General features: G+C 42.0%; 1 protein-coding gene across 1 annotated transcript in view; it reads right to left on the bottom strand.

Moving 5' to 3' along the window:
• CYBB (cytochrome b-245 beta chain) overlaps positions 1 to 17,351 on the bottom strand; it is a 38,783-nt gene that overhangs the window by 15,091 nt on the left and 6,341 nt on the right. Inside the window, exons 4-6 of the mRNA XM_040468822.1 lie at positions 6,478 to 6,505; positions 3,754 to 3,986; positions 1,451 to 1,641 (exon numbers count right to left, since the gene is read on the bottom strand). Coding sequence (XP_040324756.1) covers positions 1,451 to 1,641; positions 3,754 to 3,986; positions 6,478 to 6,505 — 452 coding nt within the window. The remainder of the gene's footprint in view (positions 1 to 1,450; positions 1,642 to 3,753; positions 3,987 to 6,477; positions 6,506 to 17,351) is intronic.

Genomic DNA, 17,351 nt, shown 5'->3' with positions numbered 1-17,351 from the left:
CATTCTCCCGTCTTCTCACTGCCAGGACCAGAAGTCAGAAAACCTGGATATTAATCCTAGCTCAGCTTCTGCCTGGCCAGGAGACTGTGAGCAATCAGCCAACCAATGTACGTAGCAGATTCTGGTCAGATGGAGAGTGGGGTAAATCCGTCTCCTCTGCCTGCTCCAAAGGAAAATGTATAGTTGAGAAACTGTACAAGCATAAAGTGCCGGAATTACTAAACTAGAGATGGGGAGAGATTCATTTTGTTTTCTCTAGGATTCTCTGAAACAGCTGGATTATGACCACATCCCATTTAAAGATTTTCAGTTGCTTTAGGAAAGTCAAGAGATTCTTTGTCTACACAGATTTCCCGGTGCTTAAGAGCTGATCAGGGGTCGGAGTCAGCAAGTGGATTAAGAATGCACACAAGTAGTTGCTCAGTGCTGCTCCTTCCTGCCCTTCCCCTTTTCACACTCAGGTCTTAATCACCTCTAGGCCAACTTGGCTCTCAGCAGAGTCATTGAGCCTTGAGTATCTACTCCCTTCATGCTTAGCTATAGAGCCTCAGACCCACCAGGGAACTTCCCCACGCCTACTTTCGTGTGCAGGTGTGAGAACCAGCTGGTGTGAAATAGCATAAAAAGGAAACCTGATATTAAATAGGATTCCCAATAAGGGAACTGTCCCAACCACACATGCAGGCACTGAGTCTCTATGAGAGTATTTGTCAGAGCCTGCCTTAGAGCAGCTGTGCCACTTACAAACAGGGTGACTTGGGCTACATATTTTACCTCTGTTAGTCTGTTTCCTTGTCTACAATCTCCCCCAGGAAATGGGGATGTGAGAGCATCTCTACCAAAAAGAAACATTTCATGTCTATAACAAGTGCTCAATAGAAGAGAGCTCTTACCTTTATCATATTAGAAGGCTGGAAGGCAATAACCATGTATTTTTCCTTCTAGTATTCCCCCACAGTACCTGAGATCAGCCCTCAAACATGGTAGGCAATCAATAAATGTCCAGCTTGAATCAAAACTCATTGAACTACAGCAAACGCTTTCACCTGCTTAATCATTAGCCCCTCAAGTTTGGGAGTTGGACTAATTTCCTAGCAATTAAACCATAAGAAACATCACTGCAGACATCCAAGACCCCTCCAGCACCCTTAACATGCCTTATACACTTGCAAAGACACTCAAACTTTGGTGCATTTTTCAAGCTTGCTAGAAATAACTGCATTAATAATAGCTACTATTAAATAACTAAAGAAATAATAGCTATGAATCAGGCAGAAGAAACTAAAATGTTGCGGAGTGGTCTCTCTCAAACTGACCCCTGTTGTCCCCTCATATTCTATCAGCAGACAGGCTGACCACACGTAGACAAGGAGGCCACTGTGCCTCTAACAGCATCACACCTGGAAACTGAAGGACTTAAAGTACTCGACAGTGGAAATTAAACACTCACTCAGCTCCGTGGATGGCGAGCCCGATGAAGAAGATCACAAAGAGATGGTGTGTGTACCAAAACAGTTCAAAGTAAGATCTCCGGATGGTTTTGGTGGAGGAGGTGATAATTAATATGAGGCACAGTGTGATGACAATACCAGTGATGCCTGCCAACCGAGTCACAGCCACATATAGGCCTCCTTCAGGATTCTGTAAAATACACACACACACACACACACGCACACACACGCACACACACGCACACACACACACACACACACACACACACACACACACACACATTACTGGTAGGCTCTCAAATGCAGGACTACCTATTTATAAACTTTCCAGTGTATAGGGCCATAGGTATTCCCTCTCTAGAAAGAGATACAGACTTGGAATAGATATTTCTCAATTTGAAAACATTTACGTGGCTGAGGTATCATGGGAAGTACTAACTGATACACTGAAATAGTTGTAAGGGAGGATCGAATAAAGGAAATCAGCCAAGTAGAAGATGCCCTAAAAGGGTCTGAAGCACTTTCTCCCTTTGGTTTGGAAAGGACCACAGTACTTTGTTTTGCAAATGTATTCTGGACATGCCTGACGTCTTAGGCTGGGGTCCCCTGAAGCAGGTAGATCTTGAGATGAGGGTGCATGTGCTCCAGGAAGAGACTGGTCAGAAGATGGGTAATAGATCACCAAAGAGGAACAAGTCAAAGAAGGAGGGTGATCACAGGCTGGTTTTTTTTTTTTTTTTTTTTTGTATATAGAGGGTAGCTCCCACCTGATGCTGCCGAGGAACTGTGGACACTCAGTCACACGTCAGAGTTCATTCTGACTCAAGACAAGGAGGATGGGCTTTCATGGTCTGCCCCCATCAGTTTTTGGCTAGGGCTGCCCTCAGAGAGGTAGCCATCAGGCCCTTTCAGTTCTCTGAGTTTGTGGACAAAGGGACTCCAATAGCCCCAGAGTGGTCCTCTGAGGAAGAAACGCAGGTCTCAGAAATCAAAAGTGAAAACACACAGAAAGGTGTGGGAGCACAGAGTAAAAGTGGTCCAGAGAAATCCAGGCAGAGCATGACAGTGTCAGCCCACCTAGTATGGTCACATTGCCTTCCTTACACATCACTGTGCAAACAACGGACAACACAAAAGGAAAATTATCCCAGACATTACAGAAAAAGAATTTCTGTTTTCTTTGATGCAAGTATTTTCTTCATGATAGCCCGAGGAGAATCATTTCTGCAAAATTAAGGGGCTTTTCTTATACTCTGCTAAACACAAGGAAACACGTTTGCAATTGGGTGTATAGTAATTTGACTCGGCCATCCTCCCAAGCCATTGAGCACATGAGGATGACTTACTTGGAGCTTCTCCCTCTGAGTGTAGGAAGCTTTAGCCACTGTTGGAAGGGAAGCAGGGCTTGCCATGGATGCCCCAAAGGGCTGCCCCTGGAAGACTGCTGAGTACTCCCAGTGCACCTGGCTTCTCACAGAATGGTGGTTAGCAGACATAGGCCACCCCTCAGATGTTGTAGGCAAGAGAGAAGAAAAGCATCTCTGACAGCTGTCAGTCAGTGGCCAGCCTCGTACTAACACCGAGGCCGGAGTGTTCCCTGTTTCACATAACCAAGTGCATAGAACACCCGCATCAGACGAGGTCATTCTGTGACTGTGGTGGAGTGAGACAAAAATAAAACCACTCCAGAATTATGTCTCAGCCAGGACAACAACACAAGTGACTGCTGCTTCTTTACCGATTACAGATTTAGCTCCATTCTATTCCTTCTGCCTCCTGGAGAAACATTCCTAAGATACCCAATCCTAGAAAGACCCCCAATTCTTGAACATACCTGATCCAGAGCAGATCTTTGCTTTCTTAAACCCCTCCGGAACCACCTTACACAAGTCCATGTCCTCTATTAACAAGCCTCTGTTAACACCTTCCCGGAATGTCCCAGACTTTCTCATGGTGCAAGGCCTCTTTTGCCGCAGTAAGTAATAAGCCCAACTTTGTTTGACTGGATGTGTGTTCCTGTCTTTCTTTGATGGTGGGCATTGTCATGGGTGAGCCTGAGTTACTCCGGGTTCCACAGGTGAGCTTAAGGAGCTGGAAAACTTCTAGAGATCCTCCACACGAGGGGTTGGGAGGTGGGAGACATTTCCTCTGTACCCACATTCTTAGAAACTACAGAACTGTCCCCCTGATAGTCAACTTTTGTCACTGTTGTTCTGGCCAAGTGCGGTTCTTCATTCACTGAAATCTAGTCCTCAGTTTTAATGGTCTAGGGAACATCTGAATCAGGAAATAGGAGACTTACCTTGAATCTCTTTCGAGCAAAATTAAGGTAAGTTTCATTAGGATTATCTCCAAGGTCAGAGAGTGCTATTGAATAAGGATCAGAATTGTTGGATCGGGCATCCACACACCACTCCACATTAAACAGATGTGCAATAGTATGAATCGCTGAAGAGGACAGAGAGGAGAAACAAACAGGGTGAAGGGTATGCACAATTTTATTATGAGCTGGGTTTCTGCCTATAGCCCCTGACTCTATGATAAGTTATAAGGAGACACAGGGATGGCCCAAGACACTCACAAATAAGAACTGGGTCTCCAGGCCACAGGGGCAAGACAATTCTAGTCAGTAAGCTACTCTCTAGTTGTGTGATCATACACAAATCATTTGACATCTCTGGTCTTGGTTTCCTCATTTGTGAAATGGAGGTGCTAAACGACACCATCCTAAAGATCCAATCAAGTTCTGAGATTCTACAAAATAACCTTGGTCTCTGAGGATATTTGGATGTGCTCTCTTTGCCTCTCTCCCCCTGATATATTTATGTTCAAACAGGAAGACTCTCATGTAATATATGCCTTTAGCGGACCCATTCACCTGACTCTGACATTACTCCAGAAAGATAACAAAATTTTATTGATCTGATATAAACCAATGGCCATAACAGTGAATATCTTCTTAAAAATTGCATTCCTTACTTAACAAGCACTTACATACAACTTACTAGGTACCAAGAACTGTTATACATGCCTTTAATTACTTTATCCTTATATTGATCCAATGATGTAGGGACGATTATCATCACCTCATCTTACAGATGAGGAAACTGGGGCATAGAATACTTAAATATCTTGCCCAAGATCACCAAGCTAGGAAGTAGCAGAGTTAAGAATCAAATCCAAGCAATCTGGCACTCAAATCTATGCCCTTAACCATTACACTATGTTACATTCTAATAAGATTTTATCATGCATTTTGCTTTTGAGCCATTTTGTTTGCCACAGAAAGCCTTCATGATCTACTAATAGGAGAAGAGACGCCCAGTTAAACACCTGCAATCTAAGCCTATTTTACTCAAATTAGGGACAGACTCTTTAAGGGCAGAATAAAAGTCTCCTTTGTTTATCACCATGCCTGTGTGCATGCCTATCGCCTGGCACAGCCCGTATTTATTAAGTGAATTAGTGGAGATTTGGTAAGGGTTCCAGATGCATCCCTTGTGCCAACACCACCACTTTAATAATGATAATAATAACAACACATAATATAGCATACATATATACATATGTATACCTATTATATATAATAATAACAATAATAATAAAGAAGATGCTTAGCTGCTAAGGGCTACCTTACCCTTAAGATAAGATATCTTCTCAACTTACGGGTTGTGGCCCCTGCAGCATTACTGCAAGAAATCCATAAATCTAAATGTTTAACCTAGTATTTTTGTAATGGATAAATAAAAGCTCTCGTTTGTGAACTAACAAATTTTTTTTATATTAAAAAGAGTGGAAAAGGGTGAAGACGCTGGGATTTTGTCAGAAGAGCCTAAGACAAAAAAAGTTTTAGGAATTGAATAAATCCTAATAGTGGGATGAAAGAAAAAGTGATGAATATTTTTTTTTAAACATTTTTTTTTCAACGTTTATTTATTTTTGGGACAGAGAGAGACAGAGCATGAACGGGGGAGGGGCAGAGAGAGAGGGAGACACAGAATCGGAAACAGGCTCCAGGCTCTGAGCCATCAGCCCAGAGCCCGACGCGGGGCTCGAACTCACGGACCGCGAGATCGTGACCTGGCTGAAGTCGGACGCTTAACCGACTGCGCCACCCAGGCGCCCCTCAAGTAGCAATTTTTAACAAGCCCTGACTCTGTGCTGGGTAAAAACCATTAAATATCTTTTGACAGGCTGAGCAGCATTTTACAGTCTCATTGAGAAGAATAATAGCAATAATGATGGTTGATGTTTATAGCATACTTACATCGTGCCAATTTTCTAAGACACATATGTGTATGTGTGCATACACATATATACACACATACATATATAGACAAACATATATGTACATATGAATTGATACATGCGTGTGTGTAAACACAGACCCCCCCCACACACATATAATTCAATATACAAATAAATTCACTTGATTATAACATTTCAATCCCTATAAAAAAGCAGTTTCTTTTTTTTAAGATTTTATTTTTAAGTAATCTCTACACCCAACGTGGGGTTCAAACCCAACCTGGAGATCCAGCATCACACCCTCTACCGACTGAGCCAGCCAGGAACCCCTAAAGTAGTTTCTATTCGTATACGTACACTTACAGCTGAGGAAACTGAGACCCATAGCAGTTAACTTACTTGGCCAAGGTCGTGCAATTAGGAAATAGTAAAGTTGGGATTTGCAATCCAAGCAATTTGGCAACACTTCTAACCAGATACCAGAAAAAAAAAAAAAAAAAAGCCTAACTCTGTCAACCTCATCCCACATCATACCAAATACAAATACAGGAAGTAAAAATATAACAAATATAGCAAAACGTTTGGGTGACTATAGTATTCCTAGGCAGACACGGCATCCTGCAGGCTAGCTATGTAAATAGGGTCAAAACAAAGGTGTATCAGATGGGGCAGATGCCAAAAGCCAGATTTAGCATTTTTCCTGACTACTACTCTGTCTTCAGGACACGAAAGAGACAGGAGGGTAGGGTGGTAACCCCAGTATGAGATCAAAGCTGACCAACGGCACAAAGGTGGTTGTACGACAGCTAGAGTTAATGAAGAGGTAAAAGCAGAAATAGCAGGAGGCATACAGGAATGAGAGGAACCAAAAGAGAAGCACGACCCGCTGTGGTTGTTTATTTATGAACCACTTGAGACAGCCTACAGAATTGTGACCATTAGTGAAGTAACATTATTTTTCACTTAATACTGAAGGAAAGGTATTAAACTGTGACCTTTTCCATTGCTCTTGGATCATGAGTAACCCACGTAAAGGACAGACGGCTGCATGATTCCATTGCCCACAGAGGTGGATTCAAAGAGACACAGTTAGACAACCCCAACACGGGCCACTTCTTTGCTTCTTTGCTCTGAGATCTATTCCCTACCCTTTCCTTGCTCTGCTCCATTTCAGGGAGCAATTCAGAATTCTATCTGCTGGGCTCCTTGGCCCTCTGGCTTCCGGTGTGGTCGGCCAAACGGGAGGATGAGGAGCAGGAGAGAAGCCAAAGTGTTTTTCCCGCCAGCTTTCTGCTTCAAGTGGCATCTCTGAAGTGGCTGCATTTCCATGAAGGCTCCGGCTGCTACCAGTCAGCCTTTCCCTCTATGGCATGAGCTCCTGCTGGTCATCGCCACCGTAGTTTTAGCCCGCCAGATGGCCCTGGCTTCTGGGCTCGAGTTATACCACCTCCTTCCGGTGTCCCTCCAACACTGAGGGTGGTAAGCACTTCCTGTAGATGTTAATCTCTATGTTGCCTCCACACCCATGTTGGGATTCTGCACTTTCCCATCATCCATGTAACAAATTCCTGGTATGAAATTCCCTGCGTTAAAATGTGGTGGTTTGTTTTTCTGACTGGACTTTGCCTGAGACAAAAAAAAAAAATGTAATTCAGGCGTGTACTCTTTTACTCATGTAATTAAAGAGGTGAGGCAATGAGGAATAAGCTGTTTAAACACCTGCTCTCCCCCTCTCTGCCTCTCTCAGACTCCTCCACCGGGTGTCTGTGGCTCCATCATGCTCTTTGAAACTTATCAAAATCTTCTCCTCTCTACTCTTTCCCCTTTTCTCTTTCCCAGCCTGCTGGTTCGCCTTCCTTTATCCCATCTGAATCTTCAAGTTTCTCCCACATTTTCTCATCTACCTCCTGATGCCTGTGCTCTGCCGGGGAAGCAATGCGAAGGGGACCATGAATATTCATATACCAGGAAATGATGTTCTTTGTTTCACATAAACCTGTTTCTTGAACGTTTTCCAACTCCCTTCCTCTCCCTCCACAATTTGAGAGAAAATTCAAAAGAGAAAGAACATTTTCCATGGGTAATCAACCATTCCCTCCTATTGCTTTTTTCCCCCTTAATCAGTTTCACAGCTGGAAGAAGAGAGATCAGTTGCAAAAAAAAAAAAAAAAAAAAAAAGAGAGAGAGAGAGAGAGAGACAGAGAAAGAGAGAGTAAAAGCTTTCCTTTATGGAAAGTACCTTCTCTTTTAAGAACATTGTTCAAGTAAATTGTAATGTGCTCCACTCTTGGAAAGATGGAGGGTTTGATAAAGAAGCAACAGGTAATGGTTGCCTGGGATTGACTGGATACTGAGAATAAAGAAAATTGAGCCTCTGTATCTTCTCCCAGCCACTTTAGCTTCCACTGTCTCCTAAGCTCTTAGTGTCAAGCCAGAGTGTGGTGAATACAAAGAAGTACTCACCCTCCCAGTAGGCAGTCATGAGTAACACCCTCAGATGCGATTGAAATCCTAGACACCTCTTGCTGAGACAAAAAAGGAGATAAGCAGACCCAGTCTCTAGGAAACTCCCTAGCTGTGCATCCTGAGTATAAATCCTTCTTGATTTTTCAAATTAAATTAGGCTAATAAATTAGGCTCCTACTTTATTCCAAGAAGGATATGTGAAATTGCTGAAGAAAGGGAGGTGTGGTACCACGCCAAGATTCCCACTGCGTTTTGCTCCTGGTGATGATGAGAAATGGATTTCTGTTCCTTTTCTCTCTGCTGTATATGCTATTCTTTTGAGAACTGCCATGCTCCTACTCTATATGCTTCTATGAGTTATGTGGCCCCACTTTCCTTGCCTAATAAGGATGACCGAAGGGGGGACTTCATCTTCCTGGACACAGTGTATGTCCCATGGGGTGGGCACTTGACCCAAAGAAGGGTCAGGAGGGAATTGTTAGGGACTCGGGAGCAGAGAAAGTGAGGCTTTTCTATCCTTGTGAATGATGTATGCTGGCTGCTGCCACAGACTATCTCTACTATTTTGGGCTAAGAAGTTGACTAAGAATTATGCCAACACAAACAAAATCAAATCAGAAGCTAGGGAAGGATGGAGAAGTTTGGAGACAGATATGATGACAATGTTTGAATTCCCCGGTCAGACCTGCCTGAGACACCTGGACATCTTAGTTATTCTTAGAGATTGGGTTTCCTGGCATGGAGCTTAGTGTTCAGGAGTTTAATTACAGAGTTTCTTTGGAGGTAAACACCCATGGAAAGGAAGGAAAAATAAGAATGCTGGAGGGGGCAGATGGGGAAGTTGAATTATCAGTGTGTGGTCACAATAAGGCCTCAGCAACCCTGTGGAGAGATCTGAAACTGGGATGACTCAGAATGCTTTTGGACAAGATGGCTCTCTTCACTGAAACAGTCAGTGCTGTATATGCTGACGGCAAGAGAGCTAACCTTTTGTTCCTGAAGTTCAACCTGGTGGCCATGTTATAGTATTCAACCCAGTTACATAAGCCATTAATTCCCACCACTACCACTTCCTGCTTTTATTTATTTATTTATTTTTTATTTTAACGTTTTTATTTATTTTTGAGAGAAGGAGAGACAGAGCATGAGCACAGAGGAGCAGAGAGGCAGACTCTAGGCTCTGAACTGTCAGCATGGAGCCTGACGCGGGGCTGGAACTCGTGAACTGCGAGATCATGACCTGAGCTGAAGTTGGACAGATAAAAATGACTTTTTTTTTTCAATATATGAAATTTATTGTCAAATTGGTTTCCATACAACACCCAGTGCTCATCCCAAAAGGTGCCCTCCTCAATACCCATCACCCCCCCTCCCCTCCCCCCCACCCCCCATCAACCCTCAGCCCGTTCTCAGTTTCTAAGAGTCTCTTATGCCTTCCACTTCCTGCTTTTAAAAAACAGTTTACGTACACCTACAAGGCTTTCTACTAAAGCATGGTGTAATGAAACCCTCTTTTACTCCATAACCATAATCTCAAAGGTAAGTGAAAGTTGAATACAGCTGCTTGAATGGGATCCAGATGTTCTATCTCATTTGAGGGAGAAAATAACAGAAGAGACATTCAGGGAGTGATATAGGTCATTAAAGGCATTGCAGACATGCTATTAACTGGCATTTCATTTAATAGAAAGCTAAAGTGTCTAGTGATGAAGACTAAATTTTTAAAAAATGTTTATTTATTTATTTTTGGGAAAGAGAGAGAGTTCATGTGCAAGCAGGGAGGAGCAGACAGAGAGGGAGAAAGAGAATCCCAAGCAGGCTCTGTGCTGTCAGTGCAGAGCCTGATGCGGGGCTCGATCTCATGAATCATGAGATCATGACCTGAGCTGAAATCAAGAGTCGGACACCCAACTGACTGAGTCACCCAGGTGCCCTGAAGATTTATATTTTTAACTCTTTATTAAAATGTGATTTGCATACATTAATTCTTCAGAATAAGGAAGAAAATGAGGAAAGATCACATATATTCTCTCACTAAGTATTGATTTGGATTGAAAACTTTTCAGTATGCCTTCTGTAGTAAATTGATGATTGTCTTTCTTGAAAAAAATCAATTTTTACAGACTTATTTTAACAATAGCTTCAAAAGCATTTTATATGTGTCAAGTGCCTTATGTGATTTACCTCATTTATTTTAAAAATGTTCATATCCATTTGTAGTAGGATGAATAGTGGTCCTCCCATCAAAGATATTTAGGTACTTGTAGGTTCACAACCCTCTCGGAGCTTTTCTGATATAATCTGAAAGTAGCCCCTGTATGCAGAGGGCAGGGCAAGACCGAAGAAAGAGGCAGTCCTCACCATGTCAGTAGGTGGGAATTTTAATAATAAGCAAAGGGAACTTCCATATGAGGCTTGTCTTGGGTGGCAGCATATTGAATAGATTCCCATACTTGTCCTCCAAATCTTAAAAGTTTATATAAAGAGACCCTAACTGGGTTCAGTCACGTATACCGTGCAGGTGTTTTCAACATTACATCACCATCTCAAGGCTTTGTCTTTGGAGCAGACTCTGGGAGCAGGAAAAGCAGGTGGAACCCACAGTCCAAGGACAGAGCAGGAGGTGAGGAGCCTCTGAGTGCCCAGGTTCAGCTCATCGGTCAATTAGCAGTCACGTCTTTTTTGATCACGTTCTCCAACAGTACAAATCCTTGGAACCTGTGAATATATTACCATATGTGGTAAAAAGGACTTTGTAGATTTGATTAAAGACTGAGATGGGGAAATTAGCATATATTATTCTGGGTGGGCCCAATGTAATCATAGGGGTCCCTATTGGAGGGAGGCAGGAGGCTCAGAGGCATAGATAGAGGATGTGAGGAATGAATCAGAGACCAGAGGGAAGATGCTATGCTTGCCATCAGCCAAGGAATGCAGCTCCAGAATCTGTAAAAGGCAGGAAAATGGATTCTCCTCTAGAGTTTCTAGAAGGAATACAGAGCTGCCGACACCGTGCTTTGAGCCCAGTGAAACTGATTTTAGACTTCTGACCTCCAGAACTGTAAGAAAACAAATCTGTGCTCTTGTGAGCCAGGTGGCTTTTGGTAATTTGTTGTAGCAGCAGCAGGAAACTCACATCATTTCACAGATGAGAGAGGAGAGCACTGGGGAGATGAGTTGCTTGCCCAGAGTCATGTGGCTACTTGGTGCCAGAGCTGAGATGTAAATCTGAGAAGGCTGTTGCACTGCTTCTTATTTCAGCCACCAAAAGCATTTTGTAAAGCCGGGGCTTCATCATAAATAATAAAATCATTTCATGAGTATCAGCTGCCAACCCAAAGCCCCAACTTGAACTCTGCTCTCCTGCTTTTGTTTGCAACACGTAACATGACTCTTTGTCACAAGACTGATAGAATAGTCATTGGTTTCTAGTCCCCTTCTGACAGCCTGGATGTCACTGACAGGTTCGTGGAGGAACCACACGTATACAGAACCAGTTCAGCCCAAGAAGCCTGAGGTTTGTTGACCAACAAGCCTTAGGTCCCTACTATCAGTTTCTGCCTATTTCACCTGGACCTGAAGGGGGAGATTTCTTCTCTGTCTTCTCCATCACTTTCCCCTGCCCCAGAATTTATGTGAGCTCTCACGGTCCCACCCTGGGCAGTTAGCAAAGGTTCATCCTCAAGAAGATGTTAACCAGTAACTTAAGTGTTAGTCAGTTGAGAGACTCAAGTGTCAGCTATCCCAGAATACTGGCAGGCTAATAGGATTCCCTCCAAGAGAAAAGGTGTATGCATTTCACATGACCCTGAAAGTCTAATGGGGACACAGACAAGTGAACAGTTCTAGAACAAGTGAAGAGTTTGAGAACAACATCCTTCTAAGACATACACTATGGGAGGAGAAAAAATTTTCCACCTGCCTCTGTTGATAAACATCACAAGGAGATATCATTAAACAAATAATAATAGCAAAAATAACAATAGCTAATATTTGTAAAGAGCTTGTGCAAGGAGCTGCTTTAAGTGTTTCATATGCATGTTGACACTTTTCATTCTTACATCAATCCTATCAGGGAGGTACCATTTTTATCACTATATACCAGATTAGGAAAAAAGGCGTAGAGAGGTCACCTTGCCTTAGGTCACATAGTTAATAAGTGGCAGAGCTGGGATTTCAATCCAGAGTATCGGATGCCAGAAGTATCAGTATTCTGATATTTCATACCTTGCATGATTAGTCTGACATTAAAAATAGTATTTTGGTCAGTACTCTGGCGTAACTGTCCTACTGATGCATGTTAGAAGATGTGGGTGTGAATCTTGATTCAGGTCAATGCCCAAAGTAGAAAAAGAAACACCCTGCTTTATGGTTGAGTCAAAGCTTTGTCCTCCTAGAAACCGGTCAAATGCTTGCTCTGGTTGTTTTGTTCTCAAGTCTAGACGTACTGCCACAGAGATACAAAGAACCTTTTGAGAAGAGTCGAGTGCCAAAGACAATCTTAGGTATTATAAGCATCTGGTTCTAAACACATTCAATTTATTCTAAAGATGTTTAATTTTTGGTTTGCTTATTTTTCAATAAAATTTTCTGATTTTATAGGAAAAGAATGTGGTTGTGTGGAAAATTGTGCTTATTCCACTATCTCTCAGTTAGCTACATCTACAGAGAGCATGGGAACATGACAACAGGTTCTTGGGATTGCAGTGAGGAAGATACTGAGGATTCCAGAGAAAGGAACAAAGAATTCGGATTTATCAAATGTTTTCTGTGAGCCAGACAGTTTACGCAAAATCATTACCTCATTCAGTGGCAACAAGATAAGGATCATTATCCTCATTTTACAGATAAAAAACCTAAAGCTAAGTCTCACACTGTCTGGGATCCAAGTCTATTTTCTTCAACATTCATACCCTTTTCCACTAAACCAATTGCAAAGATATCGCCACTATTTTTCTATGTGTCTAAAAACCCAAGACGAGAATTTTAAGTGTAAGTACTCAGCTGCAAGGTGATCGCAGAAAACAATGTCAGGGGAAGTGAGACTAGGAAGAAAAGGAAACCAGTGAAGGGTATATTAATCAGCTCAGCTACCACTATCATATATCATATCATATCATATCATATCATATCATATCATATCAAAACATATATCATGTCATCATAGTCTTGCTGATCCGAGGACTCTGAGAGACTGTGTAGAAAATGCCCCAGGGGATTTTTTTTTCCTTTTTTACCCGAGGGATTACAAAGTTTAGGTATTCACCCAACAACTCCTATCTGTCACTGGCTGAGGGCTAGTCCCAAGGCATCAACTCCCTGGCATTTCAGGCTTGCCCCAGGAGAGGCTACAAGAAAATTCTGAGGCAGAGAATGACTGGGGCTTCCAGAAGGCAGCTGCCCCATGAGCTGCAGAGCCAGAAGTGGGGAGGGAATATTAGTGGAACACTAATTGTTGCTTGACACAACAGCATCAGCTACGACTAAGAGTCCATTGGTGGAGCTGGGCAGTAACTCGGGCTCTCATAATAAGGGTTTCCTGTTGGAGATCACTTAGTTTACATTTCTGTTAGTGAAAAATTGTTAAGAATTTTTAATGTAATTTTTTAAAATCTTTTTTTAATGTTGATTTATTTTTGAGACAGAGCGCAAGTGGGGGAGGGGCAGAGAGAGAGGGAGACACAGAATCGGAAGCAGGCTCCAGGCTCCAAGCAGTCAGCACAGAGCCTGACGCGGGGCTCGAACTCATGAGCTGTGATATCATGACCTGAGCCGAAGTTGGATGCTCAACAGACTGACCTACCCAGGTGCCCCTTAAAATTTTTTAAAGAATTTTTTGATGCCTATTTACAGTGACCCTACTGGGTCAAGGCGAGGTAAGGAAGGTGTCCTCTCTCTTTTTTTTAATGTTTATTTTTTTGAGAGAGAGAAGAGGGGAGGGGCAGAGAGAGGGAGACAGAGGATCTGAAGCGGGCTTTGGGCTGACAGCACAGAGCCCGACACGGGGCCCAAAGTCACAAACCACAAGATCATAGCCTGAGCCAAAGCCAGACGCCCAACTGACTGAGTCACTCAGGTGCCCCTCTTTACAATTGTAAGGAAATATATTTTTCCTGTTTCGCAATTGCTAGGTTCCTCCATAGTATCTTAAAGTCCTCGAGGTAGGCAGAATTCAAAGATGATCCCCAATGACATTATATAATCTCCTCCGTTTGAGTGCAAGTGGGACCTGACCTGTGAATATGATAGGACGTCACTCCTATGAGTTCGTTACATTATATGGCAAAAGGAACTTTGCAGAGGTAATTAAAGTCCCAAGTTGACCTTATGAGAAAGATTATCTGGATGGGCCTGAACCAATCTCATGACCCTTTAAATCTGGGTCTAGAACACAGAGACTGAAGAATTCAGAGATTCAAGGCACAAGAAGTATTTGGTGCAATGTTGCCAGCTTGAACATGGAGGGGGGGGCCACATGGCAAGGGATACAGGGACATTTAGGATCTGTGACCAGCCCCTGAATGACTGTCAGCAAGGAAACAGGAACCTCAGTCCCACAACTGCAAGGAACTGTATTTTGCCAACAAGAATGAGCTGGGAAGATTTCAACCCAGAGTTTCCATTTGAGAAGTCAACCCAGTAGGCACCTTGGCTTCTGCCTTGTGATATGCTGAGTGGAGAACCCAACCACCCGCAGACCTGCAGGGTGCTGAACTTCTCATCTACAGAACTGTGAGCTAATAAATGGGGGTTGTGTTAAGCCACTGAATTTGTGGACATTTGTCACATAGTAAGAGATAATTACTATAGCCCTTACTGGGGTGATGGCAGACAAATTGGAGTCCTAAGACAGAGAGAATGGCAATTAGCGGGATCAGAAACCAGTACTGAATTACATTTCAGAGAGCAAGTTTTGCCATCCGATATACCCATGTTGGATCTCTGCTCTAACACCTAGCTATGTGACATTGAATAATACACTCAGTTTCTAACTTCCTTGCCTATATATTTATCGTAGTTCTTTCCCCATAGATCTGTTTCATAGATTCACTGAGAAGTGCTTTATAAATATTTGAGGGTTTTCTTGTATCATGATTTAACTTTTCAGTGAGTAGGTCTTGGCTCCCCAGCTGTGGAGTAAGCTTCCTATATACAGAGCAATATATCATATACTGTAAAAAAAAAAAAAATCCCTTGGTAATTATTTGGTTAAATGAATTACATTTTCACTAGTCTAGAACCTAAGATGATTATTATAAACCTATAGAGAGGTATTTACCCACATGTCTATACTTGCCATGCTGCTTGCTTTTCTTCTTCCTGACAAATTATTTTGAAACTTTTGGGGGAAAATGCACTGGCTCCTGCATGCTGAAGTGGAAGAAAAGGAAAGTAGTTTTGAAGTGGCCTCTACAGTGTCTCTACAGAGTTCTACCTTTATCATCATCAATACAGATCATGAGAAATCTGCAACCATAGATTCTCATGCCCCCTATCAGCTTGAGCATCTGACTGTTACAGAAAAGGAAATTGAATGCCAGAACAATGGAGAAATGTGCTTGGGAGATAAAAAGGTCCATTCGGTAATAGTCTGATCTTAATAGGTAGTGTTTGTTTTTTTTTTTTAAAAAGCTAGTTAATAAAGGGGTGCCTGGGTGGCTTGACAGGTTACGTGAAAGACTCTTGATTTTGGCTCAGGTCGGGATCTCACGGTTCATGGGACTGAGCCCTGCATCGGGCTCTGCACTGACATTGCAGAGCCTGCTTGGGATTCTCTGTCTCTCTCCCTCTCTCTCTGCCCTTCCCCCATTCATGCTGTCTCTGACTCTCTCAAAATAAATAAACTTATAAATTCTTTTTTTAATTTAAAAAGCTAGTTAATATGAAACATGTACATCTCATGAAAGGAAAAACAGAGGCCATTAGTCACTAATGGGCCAGGACAGGAATGGGTCTCACCAAGGCACCAATCCCTAATTTTCCCAAGTTACCCTCTATGGTATCTCAGGATGGCAAAAAAAATAAATAAATAAATAAAAATAAAAATAAAAAAATCCCAAGGAAAAACCACAAGACATGCTTATATGGGGCTTCCAGATACAATTTCTTACCGTTTGTGAAAAGGGAGCAAGGCGGCTGGTTGGTGGGGTGAGAAGGAAGGACTTTGCCCAGGGCTTTTTTGTCCCTCCTCGTTACAAAGATACCATTCTTATTCTTTTGAGTCACTTCTGAATTATCACCAGCTGCCTCCTAATTACCTAAGCTGCCGTCATGTGTCATGTCCCGTGGCTTCCTCACTGAACTACCTCTTGGCCTTTTGCCATTGACTTCTAAAGGGAAGTTTCTCTTCTGTTACTGTCACCTAGAGCCTTGCCCGATCTCACTAAGCTAACATTCAAGTGTAAGGGAGGTCACTGAGTCATCTCAGCAGATTTCTATGCTCCATTCTAACTTTAAGAGAGAAAAAAAATTTAAATGAGAAATGGAACTACAAAGAAGTGCATGTTTAATGGGGTATAACATGAGTTTCTCTAACGTGACCGCTACAGAAACATAAAAGTTCTATTTTGTGTACACCTGGTCCTACCACACATGCCATGAACTCAACTCACCTAAATTAGACGTTTATGTGAAATTTGGGAGAAATTACAAAAGTCAGCCTTGAATCTACAGAACTCAGGCAAAGGAGCTGACACTAGTGTCCAGTAGGATGGTGGCAGTAGCATATATAATAAATAAAAACATCATTGTTTCTAACTTTGAAATCACGTGTTTATTCTCTTTCATAGAACTCTAAGCTTCTTGAGCTCATGGCCCATTCATATCCTACTCTTTACTCACCATGTGCCCCCAGTGCTTAGAATATAGCTGACACTTAACAAATATTTGTTGACTGACAACTCAGCAGTTGACAGGCTTGGTCAATTAATATATACTTTTGGAGTATATATTACTCTATTATTTAATATATATTAAATATTATTAACATATTAATATATTAATAAACAATTATTATAATCATGAAATTTTATTTATTTTTATAAATAAATTTATTTATTAAATAATTAACAAATATATTAAATATTATTAGTATATTAAATATTACTCTATTTCTTTTCTTTTTTTTCAATATATGAAATATATTGTCAAATTGGTTTCCATACAACACCCAGTGCTCATCCCAAA

The sequence above is a fragment of the Herpailurus yagouaroundi genome, unplaced genomic scaffold, assembly GCF_014898765.1.
Source record: "Herpailurus yagouaroundi ecotype Mexico unplaced genomic scaffold, PumYag 67793, whole genome shotgun sequence".
Taxonomy (NCBI): Eukaryota; Metazoa; Chordata; class Mammalia; order Carnivora; family Felidae; genus Herpailurus; species Herpailurus yagouaroundi.
This window is presented reverse-complemented; position numbering and strand designations above follow the sequence as displayed.